This window comes from Lithobates pipiens, unplaced genomic scaffold (assembly GCF_037356315.1).
Source record: "Lithobates pipiens isolate NorthernLeopardFrog02 unplaced genomic scaffold, aLitPip1_a1.2 Scaffold_22, whole genome shotgun sequence".
Lineage (NCBI taxonomy): Eukaryota > Metazoa > Chordata > Amphibia > Anura > Ranidae > Lithobates > Lithobates pipiens.
Window position 1 is genome coordinate 122,638,869 of NW_027507784.1, and position 22,823 is coordinate 122,661,691.

Consider the following 22,823-nt stretch of genomic DNA (forward strand, 5'->3'; position numbering starts at 1 on the left):
TTTTAGGGGCATAAAAGAGGTTTGAAGAGGAGCTTACTGGCGGCCTCATGTACACATGAAAATCTGTGTTAAACAAGCACCTAAGCTACATTTTTCAAAAGTGTTTAGACGTGTTCAGGCGTTTATTTCATTAATCAGAATTTTTATTTATCCTGTCCATTGAAATGAATAAACACTCAAGTGCTAAATGCAGCATGGAGAACCACATGTAGTGAACCGGGTGGCAGGGGCCTGATGGGTACAAAGTACATGGCTACATATAATAGTAGCATATAGCAGTATAATAATAATAGCATAATACAAAATATTTTTTTAGGCAACATAAGTAAAAAATAAATAAATAAAAAACACATTCAGCCCATTGAATACATAAAAATGTGTCAAGGATAACTGTAAGTGCTCATGCACACGGACGTTTTAAAAAACTGGCTGCAAAGCTAGCTCCGATTCCTGGAAAAATTGTTGTTAAAAACGTGATTTTTACCGCGTTTTGCATTGGCGGTTTTGCGCGTTTTTGCGCGTTTTTTAGCGTTAGCGTTAAGTAGCGTTTTTTAAGAAACACATCTCTTGGCTATAGCACTCAGAAAACAAAGAAAATATGTTGCGCGTTTATGCGCGTTTTCCCGCGATTCGCGTTTTTACAGCTCTAGCTCCACGCCACGGAACGCACTGGTCCTGGGTTTTTTTTACAGCTTAAAAACGCCTAGGAGCTAGCTTTGCAGCCAGTTTTTTAAAACGTCCGTGTGCATGAGCACTAAATGTATGATCTGCATGATGACAACATTGGTCAGGCACTCCCCCCTCTGGAGAACATAGAATCTAATTGCAACTAATTTTGCCTGTCTGCGTTTCAGGCCCTCGCTCTTCCTCAGGGAACACAGTGGCCAAATCACAGACACCAAATGTTTCTTGTGCATAAATGTAGCCTGGCAGAGATGAAGTTGGTACTCCACAACACAGGGGATATCGCTACAAGCCTTGCTGTCCTCTGTGACAGAGGATGTCCTTGAGTCTCTATGAAGAAATGAACAAAAGAGGGTGCACCAGCCTAGTGCATTATCCCCAAAGCATTTATTAAAATATTAACCACTTGCCGATCGCCTGCCGTCGTTATACGTCGGCTGTTTGAAGAGGAATATCGTTGTTATGGCAGAAGCTAGCTCCCATAACCCTGGTATCCTTTTCTTCAGCGGGCGGTTGGCTTTCAGATAAAAGTTCTCGGTCTGTGGTATGGAGCTAACTGAGGGGAAGATGGCCCCAGCTCGGCTCCATACCATTGCAGGGCAGAAGCGACGTCAAAACGTCACTTCCGCCCATAGCTCTTAAAGGGACCTTTTTAAAAAAAATAAAAATAAAATTCAAACGACTTTTTTTATTGTACTTTAGTGTAAATATGAGATCTGAGGTCTTTTTGACCCCAGATATCATATTTAAGAGGTCCTGTCATGCTTTTTTCCCCTATACAATGGATGTTTACATTCCTTGTAATAGGAATAAAAGTGATACAGTATATGTATATGATAGCAGCCAACCATAGGTCATCACACATGATAGCAGCCAACCATACGTCATCACATATCATATGTAATGACCGATGGTTAGCTGGTACCACATATAATGTAAAAAATGCATGACTAAGTGCAGTGCGTCTACCTGTACCTGCGAGGTTATTCATGTTACGGATTTTACAATAAAGAGATTCATCATTACCTTGGTGTGCAGCCATCTATTCCTTTTATCCCATTGCACGGCTAGCACTCCTGGGAGGAGTCCATTCCCCAGCTTACCTGGTTCCATCACTCACCTGGCCACATGTGATGACCTATGGTTGGCTGGTACCACATGTGATGACCTATGGTTGGCTGGTACCACATGTGATGACCTATGGTTGGCTGGTACCACATGTGATGACCTATGGTTGGCTGGTACCACATGTGATGACCTATGGTTGGCTGGTACCACATGTGATGATCTATGGTTGGCTGGTACCACATGTGATGACCTATGGTTGGCTGGTACCACAGGTGATGACCTACGGTTGGCTGGTACCACAGGTGATGCCCTACGGTTGGCTGGTACCACAGGTGATGCCCTACGGTTGGCTGGTACCACAAGTGATGCCCTACGGTTGGCTGGTACCACATACGACCTTTGGTTGGCTGGTATCAGTGGTGTACAGATCCATAAAGCCCCATTGGTGGAAATATCAGTGCTGAACTCCCCATAGACAGTGCAGGGATTCCCACGGATCCAGCCCCCGGGATGTGTACAGTGCACGGTGCCATGGGCTGCCCATTCATAAAGAGCATCGTGTAATGCTCAGCACGTGTGAAGGTGCGGCTTCTGCAGTCCAATGACAATTAGGCGACTTATGTTGTAACCAATCAGTTGGCAAAGGCGTGGCGAACTGGCTATGCCGAGTTGTAAACGAGCACGCGCGTAGGAGGAGCGCCCAGGCCTCTCTGCTTCTCAATGAGTGTCGGGGGCGAGCGCAAGCTCTGCTGTATACTGTTACCAGGCAGATTCGCAGCTGGCATAACATTCACACACACCCCACTTCACCGCGCGCTCCCGGGCCGCTCCCAAGCGCGTTCCCGCGCCAGGCCGGTCCTGTGGACTTGGGAGCGGAGGCAGAGGGAGGAAGGAGAGGCCTGAGGAGAGCAGGGAGGGGGCAGTGCTGAGTGTGGCACACCGGCCGCAGACCGAGCCATAGACTGTGATCCTTGTGCCGGAGAGGCCCTGGCTGGCCGGCGGAGGAGGGCCCTGTGCGGGGGGTATGCGGGCTGCCAGCTGCTGCTGCTGAGTCGTATGACACAAGAAGCACCGGGATGGCGGAGAGAGGGGGATGTGCCATTCTGGAGACACTGCCGGTGGAGATCCGGGAGAGCCTGGCCGAGCTGGAGCTCGAGTTATCTGAAGGTAAGAGCGCCCAGCCAATCAGATCACTGCAATAGCCAGGCTGCTATGGCACACTCTGACAGCTAGGCATGCTGGAACTTGTAGCTCTATACCATCAAGGCTGATCATAAAACCCATCCTCCCCCGGTGTGACTGGTGGCCGGGCAGTGTGGGGGGCTCAGAGGAATATGTCTCTAAGGTTATCTTTATAATCATGGAACCTGGGGCCGATCATGTAAAGACACCGGGCACCCAATTCTAATCTCACGCCCCCAGTGACACCGGGCACCCAATTCACATCTCACGCCCCCTGTGACAAGGGGCACCCGATTCTGATCTCACGTCCCCAGTGACACAGAGGAACCCAATTCATATCTCCAGTCCCCAGTGACACTGGCACCCAATTCATATCTCCAGTCCCCAGTGACACTGGCACCCAATTCATATCTCCAGTCCCCAGTGACACTGGCACCCAATTCATATCTCCAGTCCCCAGTGACACAGAGGAACCCAATTCATATCTCCAGTCCCCAGTGACACAGAGGAACCCAATTCATATCTCCAGTCCCCAGTGACACTGGCACCCAATTCATATCTCCAGTCCCCAGTGACACAGAGGAACCCAATTCATATCTCCAGTCCCCAGTGACACTGGCACCCAATTCATATCTCCAGTCCCCAGTGACACTGGCACCCAATTCATATCTCCAGTCCCCAGTGACACTGGCACCCAATTCATATCTCCAGTCCCCAGTGACACTGGCACCCAATTCATATCTCCAGTCCCCAGTGACACTGGCACCCAATTCATATCTCCAGTCCCCAGTGACACTGGCACCCAATTCATATCTCCAGTCCCCAGTGACACTGGCACCCAATTCATATCTCCAGTCCCCAGTGACACTGGCACCCAATTCATATCTCCAGTCCCCAGTGACACTGGCACCCAATTCATATCTCCAGTCCCCAGTGACACTGGCACCCAATTCATATCTCCAGTCCCCAGTGACACTGGCACCCAATTCATATCTCCAGTCCCCAGTGACACTGGCACCCAATTCATATCTCCAGTCCCCAGTGACACTGGCACCCAATGCATATCTCCAGTCCCCAGTGACACTGGCACCCAATGCATAGCTCCAGTCCCCAGTGACACTGGCACCCAATTCATATCTCCAGTCCCCAGTGACACTGGCACCCAATTCATATCTCCAGTCCCCAGTGACACTGGCACCCAATTCATATCTCCAGTCCCCAGTGACACTGGCACCCAATTCATATCTCCAGTCCCCAGTGACACTGGCACCCAATTCATATCTCCAGTCCCCAGTGACACTGGCACCCAATTCATATCTCCAGTCCCCAGTGACACTGAGACCCAATTCATATCTCCAGTCCCCAGTGACACTGGCACCCTATTCATATCTCCAGTCCCCAGTGACACTGGCACCCAATGCATAGCTCCTGTCCCCAGTGACACTGGCACCCAATTCATATCTCCAGTGCCCAGTGACACTGGCACCCAATTCATATCTCCAGTGCCCAGTGACACTGGCACCCAATTCATATCTCCAGTCCCCAGTGACACTGGCACCCAATTCATATCTCCAGTCCCCAGTGACACTGGCACCCAATTCATATCTCCAGTCCCCAGTGACACTGGCACCCAATTCATATCTCCAGTCCCCAGTGACACTGGCACCCAATTCATATCTCCAGTCCCCAGTGACACTGGCACCCAATTCATATCTCCAGTCCCCAGTGACACTGGCACCCAATTCATATCTCCAGTCCCCAGTGACACTGGCACCCAATGCATAGCTCCTGTCCCCAGTGACACTGGCACCCAATTCATATCTCCCGTCCCCAGTGACACCGGCACCCAATTCATATCTCCCGTCCCCAGTGACACCTAGCTCACATCCCTGATGTCGGGGTGACGCCAGGCACATGATTCAGATCTCGGTGACACCGGGCAGCCAATCACTTCCAGTGTGAACATCGATTGGGCAGTTTAGAAGATCTTCTCTGACTGCTGTTCCTCCTTGGGAATAAATGGAAACACTCAGCTGTGTTTATATGAAGCTGAGATCTCTGAGTGTGGTTGGTCTGTGGCTGATTGCCTAACTGCTCCCTGAGCTCCGTGGTTAGCCTGAGCATTGGCAGCTATGCCAGGTGAGTGCAGATGGCTTCAAAAAACACAGATGTACTGGGTAATGTTGGATGGGGGCAAACAAAATGATTGACTTGGAATCTCCACAGCCCATTGGATTCAACCTTCTTTCAGCAAATAGATGACTTTGCGAAGAAGGATTAGTCTGATTGGTTATTCTGAGACTACAGACTGTGTGGTGTAGGTCTCCTTCCTATTAGTAGCCATCAGTGTTTGTGGACAGATAGCACAACGTTTACTTTTTTTCCCTGAATCTGGAGATACACCTACAAACATAGATGAACAATATGAAATCGAAATGTCTGACAGCCCAGTGTAGTAGTACTAAGTAGAGAAGTTGCTGGAAATGTGAACATCAAAGATGCTCCACAGACTCCGGGGTGGACCAATTAAAATGGAATTTAGGATCTTGTCTGGCCAATCCACAAGTTGGCTGGATTCTTTTTTAGGAGCCAGCTCCATTGACAACAACTAGGAAACGTCATAAGATAGACACCCGCTGTCATTTTTAGGGATGATTGGCTACCTGGCTCCTGGGATTAGTCCAGCCCTGCCTTGTCTCTTATTTGGAGGAATCCAGCTTGTTGGTGGAGAAGATGTTTTGTGCTAATCACATAAATGCAGTTTTGCATTAATTTAATTTGGATCCTGTTAGCGTTCTCATTCATATTTGAGAGGATTGTCATTCAGTACCACACAGCGTAGCAATTATTTTATTTTTTTAACTGGATTAACTTTTAAAAGTTGGCAAAATGTGTTAGCCCACGTACACACGGTCGGAGATTTTGCCAACCAAATCCGTTGGATTTAGTCCGACGGATTGTGTCCGAAACTGTTGCATACACACGGTCGGGCCAAGTTGGCGAAAAATCCGATCTTTCAGAACGTGATGACGTAATTTCGTTACGATGGGACTACATTCAGGCTAGTAGCCAATAGCTTTGATGTAGGAATTTGATCTGAGCATGCGTGGCACTTGGTCCGATCAAAATGCTCTACACATGATCGGATTAGGTCCGTCCGGCCCAGTTGGTCGGGAAATATTTCCAACATGTTGGAAAATTGGGTCGGACGGAATCAGTCCGATGCATACCACACACAGTCGGATTATCTGACGACACGGTCCGATAAGACTCATTCCGACAGATTCTCCGACCGTGTGTACAAGGGCTCAGGCCTAATGTTCACTTGTCATTAAGAGGGGCAAAAATAGATGCCCCTGTCTGCCCCCCTTAAACTACAATGGCAGCCAGAGGGGTTAGTAAACATTCAGTGGCTTTGATGATTTGCTTCTTGGCCCCAAGAAAAGTATACCTCCTGTTGTGTTTGCTGGGCAATACCGCCGCCAAACATGACCCATTCCGTTGAAGGGGGCCATTCTGCAATTATGTGCAATGTATGTGGTTGTGGTGCAAGCTTACAGAATTAAAGCAGGTTCTGGGGAGTTGATATATCACCTCCTAGCCATATGTTGAATGCCCTCTGAAAAGTGATCCACTGCAGATTGCTTTTCTGGGGGGGGGGGGGGTGAATAAGACCCGTACAGTCTGCTGTATTTATATTTTATAGCTAAAACTTTTACTTTTTTATTTTTAGAAAAGGTCATAACCCCTGAAAAGTTATTTATTTATGGTCTGTGTACCATTTGGGAAATTTCCCCTGTACACACGGTCGGACATTCCGACCACAAAATCTGTGGTTGCAATGAGAAGTTGGGTCTTCAAAGGCCATCTCAGAGCACTGTAGTTGGTGTCAAAACTGAACTCTTGTTTTAAAGTAATTTTAAATTATTTCTATGTATCAGTTTTGTGAGTGTGACTTAAAGACTCCCATGATCTGTATTACATTAGATGTTATTCTGCTACACGGCACTGAGATGTTGAAGATTGTTGCAGAGAACCATGCTGGTACCAAATAAACATAGAGATGAAATGCTGCAGTTTAGGGCTGTTCACACGGCATAAATGATGTAGTTGTTATCATTCCTATTCCAAACAAGCCAGCAGAGGTAGTTCAAATTCTGCATGCACATTTATTTTGGGCTTGTTAAATAAGCAGAGCAACCCACAGACAGTAATGGGAAATCATTTTCACAGATAGGAACATAAGGATCCTGTTTAAGTATCTTGTTTAATAAATGTAAAAAGAAATCAAATATACTCACAAAAGAAGAAAGACAGGCGTAATATGTACAAATGCCACCCAAAGTCAGTCCATCAAGTAGGGTGCAGCCATGCCCTCTTTCTCAAAGCTCGGCCCTCAAAACATGATAGCTGAGCCCTACTTGATGGAGCGATGTTGGATGGCATTTTTACATGTTACGCCTGTGTCTTTCTTCTTTTGTGAGTATATTTGATTTTTTTTTTACGTTTATTAAATTATACAGTAATGCACTAGGCTGGTGCGACTACTTCTTGGTAGGTTCCACTTTATTATAATGGCCTGGTGCACGGTTTGTGTTCTAATGAGGAAACACTATAGGTTCTGCATCCGCTTAGAAGTATTTACTGATGGGGCAGAACTGAAATTCTTATTTCAGGGGATGCGTAAAATTTTACGTGTATCGTACTGAAGATTTCTAGGAAATCGGTGAACCAATCACACAGCAGGAAATAACATTTCTGGGGGCGTTCTGTTCACTGATGATATATAGAACACCTCCAGTTTAAAATATTGAAATTCATTTTACATAACAGCTCAGCACTACAAAACTCAAGAAAGTATGAGTGCTCAGGCACGTGTAGCTCAACAGCTGACGCACCAAAAGCTGTGTTAGCTACTTTTGAGGCTGAATTGGGAATTTGTGGCCACGTAGACTTGAATGGAAATGTGTTTAATTTAGTGATCACCAGAGCACCAAATTTTCGGCCATCAAAAATTATCAGCTGAAAGTAGGGTTTTCAGCAGCGATGTGCCAAATGCAATAATGGCTTTTTGATGCGTTCTTGCTGCTTTTTCAATGCGATTGTGCATATTTGGTGCTTTTTTTTTTTGTCTGACCAAATATGCACCAAGAATGCAGCAAACATGATTTTTAACATTGCTTCAAAAGGTGCCGATAATGGACGGCAATAAATTTCATATTCATTTAAATTTGTGATATTAATTACAAAGTGGAATATAATACAATTATTTATAATATATAATTTTAAAAATGTTTTTATATAACTGACAATTTCGGCTGAGTGCATCCTGAATTTTTTGGTTTTGGCACTATTTTTAGTGCACCACTAGTATAAATGCACAAATCAAGCATTTTTCAGGTTTTTATTTTTTTAAACTTGTAGGAACTAGACTTCACCACCTACTGCTTTCCATTGGCTAAAACAAATGCCTAAAACTTTAATACATACTCCCGGGAATTCATAAAGACTGGTGCAGGCAGATTTTGCGAAAGTGTCTCTCATGCATTCAACAAGTGGTGAATGAATTCATATACCTGTCTAAAACAATTTAGCAAAATAGTTTTGCACTTTGTATGGCAAGAAAGTTTGTCTTAAAGAGGAAGTAAACCCTGATGAGTTTTCTTCCTCTTTCATTCCCTGCAAAGGTAAAGCATAATGGATTACTATGCATCGCATAGTAGTCCATTATGTGTCACTTACCTGACACAGGAGCCAGCGAAGTCACCGCTGTCCCCTGTAGTCCGCCACATCCATCTTCTCGGTGGGTCTCGCTGCTCCGCCGCTGTCATTCGGCGAAGCCGCGATGACGTCACTCGCGGCATATCGCCGTTGACCGCAGCGCGCTCAGTGCGCCTGCGCGCCGCTGTCTACGGCGCATGCGCCGTAGACAGCGGTGCCTGTCTTTCGGCAAATATTTCGTGGACCTACAGGTAAGCCTTAATCTAGGCTTACCTGTAGGTCAAAGTGTGTTGTAAGGGTTTACAACCACTTTAATTAGCTCCATTTTGTGTGGCGAATTTTAGAACCATCTGAATTTGGTGCACGAGTCGGTGTCAGAACCAAAAGTGTTACAAATGCTTCATGAATTAGGCATAATACATTAACAAGAGAGATTACCACCAGAAAAGTAGTGCATCAGCTTTATTGAATTCCCCTAAGGCTTCATGTACACGGGACGTTTTTTCAACCTCTCCTGAAGGATTCAACTTGACAGATAGTAACCTGTATTTAGGGTATAGCAGCCCACTTTTATTGAAAAGGAAAAGCAAAGCCCAACACAAAGTTATCCACGTAGCTTCACAAATCAAAGCAGGAACTGAAAATGCCAAGTCACCCGGCTCCCTCTTTAGAGACCCAGCTCTCTTGGCTCACTCAGCCTTTTGGTGCAGCAGCTCACTGTACAGGCCCACTCCTTGCCTCTAGATAGGGTTCTACTGGCACCCCTGGGCTCTCTCACTCTTCTATAGACTTACGGACTCCCTCCAGCTCCCTGGACTTGATAGCCGCCTCCGCTTTCTCAGCCTCCACAGACTTGCACAGCTGTTCCGACTCTTCCAGTCCCATGACAAGGATACCCCCCAAAATGGGGTGCAGTCTCTGGCAGGAACACACATCCCTTCTGACTGGAGCACACAACTCTTTTCTGACAGGACTCTGTCTCCAAAATGGGAGCCCTGAGCTTGGCTTTTAAGGAAGCATGCACACCCACCCTGATGCCTCCAATAAGACCTGGACACAGGATTGAATGTTATCCCTCCCAGGACTCTTTGAAATCTCCAAGCTCCAGATAACAATTTGAGTCAAAACCCGGAGGAAACTGAAACCAGTTTTGTGTGCGTCCACTAGTGATCACCGTGGGTAATCCCTGGCTGGGCAGTGAGCCGCAATTGGCTGCACCTAGCCACTGATTCCTGCCACTACAATTCACACCTCTGTGAATCTAGCCTTAATGCCCCTGCCTCTAGTGATGGTGAACCTTGGCACCCCACATGTTTTGGAACTACATTTCCCATGATGCTCAACTACACTGCAGAGTGCATGAGCATCATGGAATGCCAAGGTTCGCCATCACTGGCCTATAGTGTGTATGGACACAGACTAACATGGAGGCAGAGGGGTAAAAAATGCTCAAATGCCTGTAAAAGCAACGTTGAGCTCATGTGTGCATGAGGCCTTAAGTGCGAATCTGTATCTATTTCCTAAACGCACAATGTGGCAGGGCCTAGCTCTGTCACATAATGTATACTAAATATCTGAGATCTATGTTAGCTGCAGACTTTGTTGTTGGCATCCAATCAGAAGTATCATGAATAACAGATGAGACCTGATTGGTTAATATGGGCAAGAATATGTTTTTTCTCATTATTTTCTTTTGTTTTTCTTTTGTTTTTTTTTCCTTTCTTTTTTTTTCTTTTTTTTTTTATGTTGCTCCTTTTGTCCATAAGACATCATGAACCAACGTTCACATATGAGATATGAGTCTGCAGGAAGTAAGACAAGCACATTTTCTCACGATAAATGATACAAATTCTGATTATGACAGTTGAGTGGCTTTAGGGCAATCTGTTTATGAACAACAGCGGTAAATCTGACAGCAGCAGATTATAAAACATTGAAACCATAAAGATTATCATGTTGCATTCAAACAAATTTTAGCAATCCTGTTACACATTTTCTTTAATCGTGTTTAGATTTTGAGAAACCAAAGATTTAAGAGCGAGATCAGATATGTTGGCCCAATCCAACAGCCCTCTGGCAGGTAGTGTTGGCTAAAATTCTTTTTGAACATGAATTCTTCCATCCCAGCACTATGTTATACTAAATACCCAATGCAATGATTTCTACAGAACTCAGATTTAGGTGAACTCAGCGTTTGTGACTTTAGCAGCATTTCCTGGATGACCTTCCCTATTTAGTGATTGATATTCCTAATTACTTGGCATTGCCTTTTTTATTTTAATTTGTATATTTTGGTTTCACAAGATGGATCTGTAGACATGGCGATGAACTGAATTCACTGTGTTAATATAGCGGTTTGTGTGACATGCGTGAAGAGTGTTATCTCAGATGCTTGCTCAGCAGAATGCATCTGCATAGGATGAGATCTAAACTGCGCTTTGCTTAATTACTTCATTGATCTTGCTATTCAATATAGCAATAACTGCTCTGTTTTAAAAAAAAAAAAAAGTAAATGTCTAAAAATCCTTTTGGCATTTTTCGACATATACCAAATTATTGATTTGACATGCTTGTTTAAAGACCTTTTTTTTATTTTTTATTTTTTTATTTTTTGGTCTTTGTATCCTTTGATTTAAAGGAGAATCTGTCACCTACAAAAGAATGTTTGCACTTGAGGCAGTTGTCAAAGCAAGGAATCTTTGCTGAGACTGTCAATGTCCAGTTGATTGTAACAATTCTTTCTGGTATTGTAATGAATTCTAGGCAAGATCCAGGCACAGAACAGTATTGGGGGATGCAACTCTATGTGAATTCTATGCAGCTGATGGGCTGCTTTCCAGAAAAGCATTGTAGATTTAAATAATCTTAGCTGATGGTTGTTGGGCATTGCTTGGCTAGCAAATATAAAACTCTCTCTTTCATGTAAAAAAACAGCCTTCAGAAGAAGAGTTTATACTCTGCTCAGCTGGTTGGCTGCAAGTCGTAAATTTCTTCAGGAGCATCTTCGACATTTGACACTTCGGAGTGCGTTGGATAGCTGTCACCTCCCTTACCGGTTTGTTTAAAGAAGTAAGGCTAAAGCACTTTTGTCTCTACTTCTTCTGTGGGTCACAGGAGTGCACTGCGTTCTGCTCTCCTGTGACCCATTTTCAGCCGACAGCAGGCTAAAGTCTGGTTCAGACTCTTGAGGGATCTCAACCTTAATGTCAGGATCCCCCCAGCTGCCTGGACCGGCAACTATCTCAGCGAACTGCTGAGAGACTGAGCCAGTGTCCCCCCCCCCCCCCCCACCGCACAGCCCAGCGCTCCAATGAGCACTGGAGAGCCATAGCAGAGAGCCGTGACTGACAGTTATTGGCACTGCTCAATGAAAACCGAAAACGGAGCCATCAGCGGATTTGAATTGCGCAGTTCTTGGCTGCAGCCATCTAGGTGGGTATGACTGTTAAGGTGATTGATTGTAAAGTCTCTTTATTTAATAAAAAAAAAAACATGTTATACTTACCTGCTCTGTGCAGGGGCTTTGTACAGGGTAGCCTGGATCTCCCTCTTCTTGGGTCCCTCTTTGCCGCTTCTGAACCCTCTCTCCTGTTGTGTGCCCCTACTGCAAGTAGTTTGCTATGGGGGCACCCAAGCCAAGCTCCAGCTCAAGCTCTGTGTGTCCATTCAGACACGTAGCTGTGGTTTGGCTCCGCCCCCTCTATCTCCTGATTGGCTTACTGGCTTTGACAACAGCGGGTGCCAATGGCGCCACTGCTGTGTCTAAGCCAATCAGGAGGGAGAGTCCCAGACGGCCCAGAGACTTGTGGACATCGCTGGATAGAGATAGACCTCAGGTAAGTATTAAGGGGGCTGATTAGAGCTGTACAAATAATCGTTAAAAAATCTTGATCTCGATTCAACTCCTCCAACGATCTTTATTGCAGAGTTTGCTGATTCTTTCATATAACAAGTGGAGAGACTTATCTGCTCATTCTGCTGTCAAAAGAAAACATTGTCAGTCTGCCAAGTTTTTAACATGAAACATTGTAACTAACTCTTCCTTCTTAGATGAAAGGGATAAAATTCTGTGTTGGGGGGGGGGGGGGGGAATCCAGGCAGTCCGCCAAATTTTTAACCATGTGTAAATGCAGGCAGTTTAAACACTTAAAGCATAATTTTTTTTACGACACTTGTTTCTTAAGTTGAAATATTTTTTGCTAGAAAATTACTTGGAACCCCCAAACATTATATATATTTTAGCAGAGACCCTAAGGAATAAAATGTCAGCTGCTGCAATATTTTGTCACACTGTATTTGCCCAGCGGTCTTTCAAACACAATTTTTTGGGGAAAAATACACTTCAATGAATAAAAAAAAAAAACAGTAAAGTTAGCCCAATTTTTTAAATTTTTTTAAATGTGAAAGATGATGTTACGCCGCGAGAATCGTGATCTATCTTCTAAGCAAAAAAATTGTAATTCTCATTTTAGCCAGAACCGTGCAGCTCTAGGGCTGATGCACATAGAAAGGCTTTTTATCTTAATGCACAGAAGGCATCCTTCTGCCTTTACAACCCCTTTAATTTTTTTTTCTCCCATGCTTCGTTTAAAAACGATAAAGGTAAAGCTTCCCCGTGATGCACGGGTGTTCTGTGCATCCACATGCAGGTGTCACGTCACATTTGGCTACCCATCACACTTTGCTGCCCGCTGGAGTGCGCATGCATGACGCTGCCATATGCGTTCGCTCGCCATGCTTCAGGTACGGCCTCTCTTTGCTCGACATGATTCGGGCATGGCCTCGCTTCACTCGGCATTATTATAATCTAACTCTATGTCCACTTGGATGGTGGGGCTTGAACCTGGACTCAGGGGTGTGGCCACAAAATTCTGCCCAATCGCAGAACACCATTAGTGTTGGAACGCATATGGTGGCGTCGCGCATACGCAGCCCAGTGGGTAGCCAAACGTGATGGGTAGCCGAATGTGACGTGACACAGGCAGTCCCATTCATGTGCATGGACACAGCTATTGCTCCCAGTCTGACATTGCATGGGTGCGTGTCCCAAAGTGTCTCTGTTTGGGGGGGCACACCCGTGCCTGCACAGATGTTCAATCACAAGCACTGCCGCTGCATCCCATGGACCATGGAGAAGAATGGGACAGCCTGCATGTGGAGGCATGGAACACCTGTGCTTCCCATGCAGGCAAAACACGGCCCTCCCACGGGTGTACGCTTAGGTATGCCCATGTGAACAAGCCCTTATTATTATTCTCTTTTTATTGCTATTTCATAAGATTTCCATTTTAAAGGTAAGCAAAACGTAACATTAATATTATTATTATTATTATTATTCAGGATTTTTATAGCGCCAGCAATTTACGCAGCGCTTTACAATATACATGTCCTTAGACTGCATTTCATCCGCTGGGCACTTCAGTTTTTAACCCTGGTATATTTGCATTCCACACTATTGTACTTTGAAAGTTATCTGGTAATCCAGGAACTCTTTTGCCTACTTATTTGCTGTGTGGGGTTATTCTCGCACTTACCCAATTGCTCATTTACAGACCCAAAAGCCTGATGTAATTTGGAGAGCCGTACAGAGGAAGTGTGAAGGCTGCCACTTTTTGACCTCCTGGAGCTTTTACAACTCTAGTTCCCTTTCCAGCTCTGCAGTTCTTAGATGTGCAGGCTACATTTTCTTTTTTTTTTTTAAGCTAAGATTTTCAGCAAATACAGAGAATACCTGTTGGTCTTGCCATAAATGCAGTGTCCTTGTCACTTCCCCTCGGCTTTACCAAGGAATATCTTCCTTCCTAGGTATTTGTTTGCACATTTTCAACTCCCCTGGAGATGAAGACATGTAGACATGTTCGTAATTCATATCAGGAGAGCAACATAGAGTAACAACAATGTCTCCCTCCATAGATACAGTGGAGGAATGATGTAGCCACCCAGGGACTGTAGAATATTATGTGCAGGATTACCAGGTGAAAAAGAAAATGACGTTTCAGAAAAGAAAACTATTGCAGCCACACCAAAGACTAGTAAGCTGCAGTATATTATGTTTTTGGTTCTGGGTTTAGAAAAGGGTCCATGCACACTGGGCTTTAAAAAAAAAAAAAACGCTCACATAGAACATTTTTGTACAGGTGTTTAGTGTTTTTTTTTTTTGCCAGAAAATTCAAACCAGGAGGTTTTTTTTTTCTGCCTCCTAAATGCTGAACTTAAATGATACCTCCTAAATTAATAAACACGTTATACTTACCAGTTCTGTGCAATGGTTTTGCACAGAACAGCCCCTGGTTCCCGCCGGCGTTCAGGCTCCTCTTCTTCTTGGTGTGCCTTTTATAGCAAGCCACTTCTTAAGGGGGCACACCTGCAGGGTTGCTCCTGAGCCGGGCTGTTTTTGCAAAATGTCCTTTGATGCATCATGCAGCGCAAAAATCACATGGCACAGATTCAAGCAGCAAACCCACCCACACCATATGTGGGGAGCTCTCTGGAATATGGCAAACAGACGTAAGCTGAGCGGACTTTAGCACAAGTGTACCATTTCCACCTGGTAGTGCTCCTAAAAATTGCTCTCTGTATTTTTACTTTAGTTATTTGTCTTCTCATAGAAATGTTCAGTCCATAATTTCAGGTCTCAAACCAAAATAATCTTTGTTCCATGTGCAGTATTGTTTATTGTATTATGTGGGATGGATGGAAATTAAACTTTCCTGATCAGTTAATTGAAAACTGGCCTGCCTCTGTATATATGTCATCTTTTATTTCCAAGTCTGTATTTAAGTTCCCACGCTCCTCTATAGACACCTGCACCAACATGCAGAGCTGTGCATCATGGCTAATTTGTGTGTGAACGCTCTAATCCTCTCAGGAAACGATTGTCATGTAATTGTTTGTATTGTCAAGTAAACGCCATGTCATCCCATGTAGACATTTGTTCTTGTGGTTGGAAGCCACTGCTTGGTTGCTGACCACTCTTTTTTTCATTGGAACATCAACTGGAACTTTTATTGTTTAGAAAAGAGAAGAGTTAGAACCTCTGCCAGTGTAATAATATTTTCTGTGCCAGGGTAGAGATGATTTAGCCAGGCTGTGTCAAACACACCCAAGGTTTACTGCGACAGTAATATGTTACTGACATCTCTTTGCGTCAGCAGCCTGGTGAATGGTTAGAGATCAGGGCTTTTGTTCAAAAGTCAAAATTTGCATATTAGTAGCAGTGCTGGTTAAACTGCACATTTTCATTGCATTTCCAGAGGTTGTTTGTAAGTCGCATTACATACACCATACAATTCTCTTATTCAATTCTCTTTAGATTTACCTTCAACTATGTAGTAGAAGGGCCTGCCTGATTGCATACAAATTGAAAGTGTTTAGGATTGACCTCCTATTGTATGGTTTTGGTAAATCTAAAGGAAAGTTGCGCAAGAAAATTGTATAATGTATGGCCAGCCTTAGTAAAGTGCTATCTTCCTATTTGATGGCTGCCAGCAGGGTTTTTTTCAGGAGCAAGAAGACTGCTATCATCACAGAAGATGGTAGGGATCTAGTGGTCTGGGAGCTCTTGTAGTCACTGGATTAGTGCCCCCCCTGCATCAGAATGGACAGTGGCAAGGGACCTGGATGGGGGATTTAGGATTTATTGCTGGCTTCAACAGGTTAGGGGGGAAAAAAAGACTGCCAACATAGGTTGGAGGGAGTGAATGGGGATGGGGGTAAAAAAATTAAGCTGACTAGGGGGATTGTGGAATTGCCTTGCAGGGGAAACATTTTTTTGTTTTTTATTTTACTACCACTAAGGCATTCATGTGTGTAGTTGGTATAAAGCTTGTAGATAAACCCAAATCGGTTTGTAAAGAGTAAAATTATTAGATGGGGAATTGCATGGGAAGTTTGCCACCAGCCAAATGTCTGCAATCAAGTATGTGCAAAGTATCTTGCTGTTATTTTTCTCTGCTGTAGAACGCATTTAGAAATAACCTTCTAGCTGTATAGTTACAAACATTTTATATATAATTTTCACAGCAAATTTTCTTTTGGCAGCTCTGTTGCTTTCCCATTACTGTGACAATGTCCTGCGTCAGTTACTTTGGGCAGGTCTAGTATTCAAGCTTTTTACTACAAACGGTGCTATTCAAGCTTCCGCATGTCTGTAGAAGTGAAACCATAAAGTGTAGTAATCTGTCAAGCGAAACTGAAATACTTTTGTGTGAAGTTATGCTATGTAGTAGGCTGTTTTAAAGGCAAAACTTTTTTTTAATTTTTTTCATTTTGAATAGACTAAGGGAGGGTTATAACTAGAGGTCGACCAATATATCGGGCGATATTTGGCGTTTTTTAATTAATCGGCATGGCCAATTGTGCTGATAAAAAAGGCCGATTTATATCTTCAGCACGACTTGCAAATGACTTCTGTAACAGAACTCAATGCAAGTTGCATGAAATCTTCTGTGGCGTGACTTGGATGAAAGAGATGCAATGTTTCTTCTTCTTCAATGAACTGAGCTCTGTGTGTAGAGTTCTCAGTTTAACCATTTAACCACTTGGCGCCCACACTAAGTCATATGACGTCATGGGCTTTGTGGCGGTATATCTGAATGATGCCTGAGGCCACAGACATCATTCAGATATCGGCATTTTCAGCCGGCGATTCCCTGCACCATAAGAACGATCATAGCGGCTGTTCCGCCGCTTGATCGTTCTTAAGGGAGTGGCAGGAGGGGACGCCTCCCGCCGCTCTCCGGTGATTGTACCGACTCACCGCTTCCATCAGTGAGTCGGTCACAGGATCCGCCGCCCCCGGATGAGACCAGATTTCCGGTGGACCAGATCGTCCCCGGAGTCTCTATGATCGTCGGTGGCCGGGTGCGATGTTATGATGTCACGCCCGGCCTCTGCATTCAAATTAACGGCGCCACTGGGAAGTCGTTTTATTTTATTTTTTATTTTTTTTGATTTTGGGCTTCCCAGCCTAGATGTGAGATGTGGGGTCTTATTGACCCCACATCTCACTGTAAATAGGTCCGATTGTGCCATATTCCTATTACAAGGGATGTTTACTTTCCCTGTAATAGGAATAAAAGTAATCACATTTTTATTTTATTTAAAAAAATAAAATAAAACTAAAAAAATAAAAAAAAAATTAACAATAAATAAAAAATTTTTTTTTTTTAAAGCGCCCCTGTCCCCGTGAGCTCGTACGCAGAAGCCATTCTCTGTAACTGAAAACATGTAACCAGTAAAAAAATTTAAAGCGTCGCCTATGGGGATTTTTAAATCCCAACGTTTGGCGCCATTCCACGAGCGCGTGCAATTTTGAAGCGTGACATGTTGCGTATCTATTTACTTGGCATATCTTCCTCTTTCACATTATGCAAAAAAATTGGGCTAACTTTAATGTTTGTTTTTTTTTTAAAGCATGAAACTGTTTGTTTGTTTTATTCTGAAAAAAACGTGTTCGAAAAATTGCTGCGCAAATACCGTGCAAGATAAAAAGTTGCAACGACCGCCATTGTATTCTCTAGGGTCTTTGCTAAAAAACATATACCGGTATAATGTTTGGGGGTTCTATGTAATTTTCTAGCAAAAAAATTATGAACTTTACATGTAGGAGAGAAATGTCAGAATTGGCCTTGATGCGAAGTGGTTAAAGACTAAATCTGTTCTGACACTTGTTGCTTACAAGTAAAAATCCTGTATTTTCTGCTAGAGAATCCCTTAGAACCCCCAAAAATTATATATATATATATATATATATTTTTTTTTTTTAGCAGAGACCCCAGGGAATAAAATAGCGGTTGTTGCAATATTTTATGTCACACGGTATTTGCGCAGAGGTCTTTCAAATGCAATTATTTTGGAAAAATAACCTGATTTAAAAAAAAAAAAAACGAAAACAGTAAAGTTAGCCCATTTATTTTCGTCCAAAAGTTTGGATTACCTGTTTTTGTGTATTATTTAATATATTGTTTTTTTTTTTTTTTCTCATTTAAATTATACGTACAAGTGAACTGATTGGAGGTTTGTTTTGTTTAATAAATGTTTAAATGTAAGACATTTTCTGTATTACTTATTAATTAAGGTTGCTTTCACACTGGAGCGGGCAGGTGTTGACAGCAAAGTGCTGCTAGTTTTAGCTGCGCTTTACCGTCATTTTAGCGGCGCTATTCGGCTGCTAGCGGGGCACTTATAACCCAGCTAGCAGACGAGGAAGGGGTTAAATGTGCCCGTGAAGTGCCACTGCCAAATCGCATTGCAGGTGCTTCGGCAGCAGTGCCCATTCATTTCAATGGGCAGGAGTGGTGTAGGAGCAGTGTATACCGCTGCAAAGATGCTGCTTGCAGGACTTTTTTTAATGTCCTGCCAGCGCATCGTCTCAGTGTGAAAGCACTCGGACTTTCACACAGACTGCAGGGGAGCCATTTTGCAGGCACTTTACAGGTGCTATTTTTAGCCCAAAAGTGCCTGAAAAACGCCCCAGTGCGAAATGTATCTGTTAGATGTTATGAGATGAAGGAAAAAAAAAAAAAAACTGCCTAACATATCGGCCCAAAAAAATCAGCATCATATATCGGCCGTCGCAATTTCTAAATATCGGCATCGGCCAGAGAAAAACCCATATCGGTCGACCACTACTTATAACCCCTGTTAGTTTATTTTTTGCCCACTGGGGAAATTTCCCTTCACTTCCTGTCCCAAAGTCAAAACAGGAAGCGAGAGGAAATCCCTGCAAATTAAGGGAATCCCTTGGGGCCCCCCCAGGTCATCAGAACTGGTGGCCTATTGGAAGAATTCCCCTCTATTACTTTTCTGGGAACAACCCAAAAGTTTGGGATTTTTTTACCCTCAAGTGGAAGTTCCGCTCATCAGCACCCCCCCCCCTCCGGTGCCACAATTGGCACCTTTCAGGGGGGGGGGGGTGCAGATACCTGTATAATCCAGGTATCTGCACCCACTTCCGGGAATAGCTAGCCACACTCCTAGGTGGCACTCCACTTTAACCATTTCCCTACCAGGCACTTACATCCCCTCCCTGCCCAAGGCATTTTTCAGCTTTCAGCCCTGTTGCACTATAAATGACAATTGCACGGTCGTGCTACACTGTTGAAAAATTGCCCTTCACTGATGAGGCCGCACTGATGGGCACTGGTAGGCTCAACTGGTGGGCATTGATGAGGTGGCACTTATGGGCACTGAGGCACTAATATGCCGCACGGATAGGCGGTACAGATGGGCACTGATGGGCATTGATAGGTGGGACTGATGGGCATTGATCAACAGCAGGAATGGGCTTTGATGGGCAGCACTGATAGGCGGCACTGATTGCCAACACTGGCATCGCTAATGGGCACTGATTGGCACTTGTGGGCACTGCTGCTAATGGGCACTATATGCTGGCAGTGGTGGGCACTGTTTGTGACACTGTATTTATTGTAAACAGGGCACTGATGATCAGTGCCCTGATTACGTCCTTAGATGTCTCCCTGTGAGGAGATGCCGTTGATCGGCTCCCCTCTCCTCACACTCTGTCAGTGTGAGGCGAGGAGAGACGATTACGGCATCTCCTTGTTTACATGTGACTGGCTGTGATTTCACACAACTGATCACATGGTTAAAGAGCCGCGGACGCGGCTCTTTACACAGATCGGGGTCGTGCTGTGTCCTAGCAATGGCGTTGTGACGTCGTCCCAGAACGAGAGCTGCACCACCCCACCATCATTTGACGGTGGGCAGGCAGCAAGCAGTTAAAGGAGAAGTCCAGCCTGGGCTCGTTTGGCTGGCCTTCTCCTAAGGGTCACAGGAGTGCAATTCGTTTTGCACTCCTGTGACCCATTTTTAGTAGAGTGGTCTCGGGTCCGCTTTCTGCAGATGTCGCTCAGATCAGTCCAGGCACCGTGTCATTATGACTCTGAAAGTCTGGATTCGCCAGGTGCCTGGACTGGTGGCATTATTTTAGGCTTACCTGTTGGTGCAAGTAAACAGCAGGGACTTTACTACCACTTTGATTTTAAAATCTCACTTTGCCCAATATTAAAGCATAAATAGCCCATCTGTGTTTCAGGTGATCACTGCCAAGTAACAATGATCACCAGGAGTGTGAATTTTGCCCATCAACAGTTACCAAAGCTTTTAGTAACATCCTGAACATTTTTACATCTGGAGATGGATTATTGGTGAGCAAATATGCTCACAGGACAAAGGCTCCGCTGTGACCGGACACATTGCTTGAGTCTGTCTCTGCTCTGATGGATGTGTACCATATTAAATCTGGAACCCTGAGGGTGTCATGAGATTACGCTAAGCAGTTGTATGATTTGATACTGGCCTACTTCTGGACTACTAGCTTTCATACGTAGGAAGGCTTTTTGAGAACCGTCAGTACAAGGGAGCAGATTTTGCTGACTACTGCGCCTCGATCTTGCAGTGTGCAGGGACTCTGTATTGGTGGTTGCTGTTCAGGCTGCTGTAGTGTGCTCCCTACTGCAGCAATAAAACAAATGTGCCGTTATGTATGTGTTGGAGTGATGGTGGATTACATAGGCCTGGACCTAAAGCAGCTTTGGCTGATCATTAAGACCCCTTTCACACTGAGTTGCCCCGGGCATCAGCGGTAAAGCGGCGCTACTTTTAGCGCCGCTATTCGGCCGTTTTAACCCCCTGCTAGCGGGCAGAAAGGGGTTAAATCCACCCGCAAACCGCCGCTGCCCAATTTATTTCAATGGGGAGGAACGGTGTAGGAGCAGTGTATTCACTTCTCCTACACTGCTGCAAAGAAGCTGCTGGCAGGACTTTTTGTGACGCCCTGCCAGCGCAGCGCCCCCAGTGTGAAAGCACTCTGACTTTCACACTGGGTTTTCAGCTGAGGCTTTTTTCAGGCACTATGAAGGCACTATTTTTAGCGTTGTGGTGCCTGAAAATTGCCTCCAGTGTGAATGGGGGTCTATAATCATGCTTATTATAGCATAGCAAGAAGTATTACCACTATGCTGAAGCTGCAAAAGCTGTTCAGTTTTTCTTCAAAGTTTTTAAATACATTCCTGCATCAAACAGCAAGGCACCAAAAGTACCTCTAGATTGTCAAGAGCCTGCCATTCAATCATTTTGTGCGTTTTAGGATTTAGAGCCCTTTGCATTCATTATAATGGGGCACGCGCTAATAGGTCTTCCAAGGTGTGGAGTAACAGATGTCAGATAAAATGGTGGTGTGAAAGGTATATATGGTATCCCAAAACTAGGTGCCTAGCTCTAAGGAAGGGGGTGGGTCCCCTAAATGTGTTCACTGTACCCCCTGTAAAGTGCATGTCCATGTGTTTATGGTCTTTTTTCAGTTGCATTTTGTGAGTACCTACTTTTATACAAAAATTTCTACTTATTAAATTATCCCTGGTAATGCACTAGGTGGGCGCGCCTTCCATTTCTGTTTTTCTTGCCGTTAGAATGGGATGTCAGGGGTGTGAATCAAATCTGTACAATCCAGAGATTGCATAATTAGAAGGGGCACATAGAAATGATGCATATGTAGATAGCTGATGCAGCTGGGTGGATTTGGAATTCTGTAGCCACTGCCCTGCCGTGTTGTCAGTAATGAGTAAATGAGCCACATAGGCCATCTGAAAACATGCTAAGATATTTGTTTCCTGTAAACTCTTTTCAGAGGTATGGCTTGAAATGGTTAAAAATATAGTAAGGAATGCATGTGTAACCGGTCCTATTGCCCTTCCACATGAGAGAATGAGCTGGATATTGCTCTCTGCCCAGCTCATTGTTATTACAGGAAGTAAAGGAGGAAAAGGACCCAGATGTTAAAGTGTTCATTGTGAGAGCAGCCGCAGTGACCTCGCTCTGCACTATTGATTCCTTTCTGTATGTGTCAGATCCCTCTTGTGTCTCACTTCCAGCCTGAGGATATTGTATTTGTATCCTATGCTAGCGCACTCAGCTGGGCTGCATGAACATTCTAGTTTCCATAGATTATTTACACGTGTATGTTTTATTCATGGATAGTCAAGATTTGTGCCAAATGTAACATGTTTAACCAGACTAGAATTTTGCAAAGCTGTCAAAATTCTTTTTCTTTTCACACAATGTTCGTGGCTTTACACTAATCCAAGATGAAGCCTAGAACAGCCTTTTTAAAGGGCACATCCACCCAAAACTAAATAGTGTAATAT

General features: G+C 44.3%; 1 protein-coding gene across 8 annotated transcripts in view; it reads left to right on the top strand.

Moving 5' to 3' along the window:
• The first annotated feature begins 2,552 nt into the window (after positions 1 to 2,552).
• DIP2A (disco interacting protein 2 homolog A) overlaps positions 2,553 to 22,823 on the top strand; it is a 149,319-nt gene continuing 129,048 nt past the window's right edge. For 3 of the 8 annotated variants that reach the window (XM_077448185.1, XM_077448186.1, XM_077448190.1), the window contains exon 1: positions 2,556 to 2,919. In XM_077448185.1, the coding sequence (XP_077304311.1) occupies positions 2,829 to 2,919 (91 nt within the window). In that variant the 5' untranslated portion in view covers positions 2,556 to 2,828. Of the gene's footprint in view, positions 2,920 to 22,823 lie in introns of all 8 variants that reach the window. The other 5 variants (XM_077448187.1, XM_077448188.1, XM_077448191.1 and 2 more) reach the window with 3 other exon arrangements.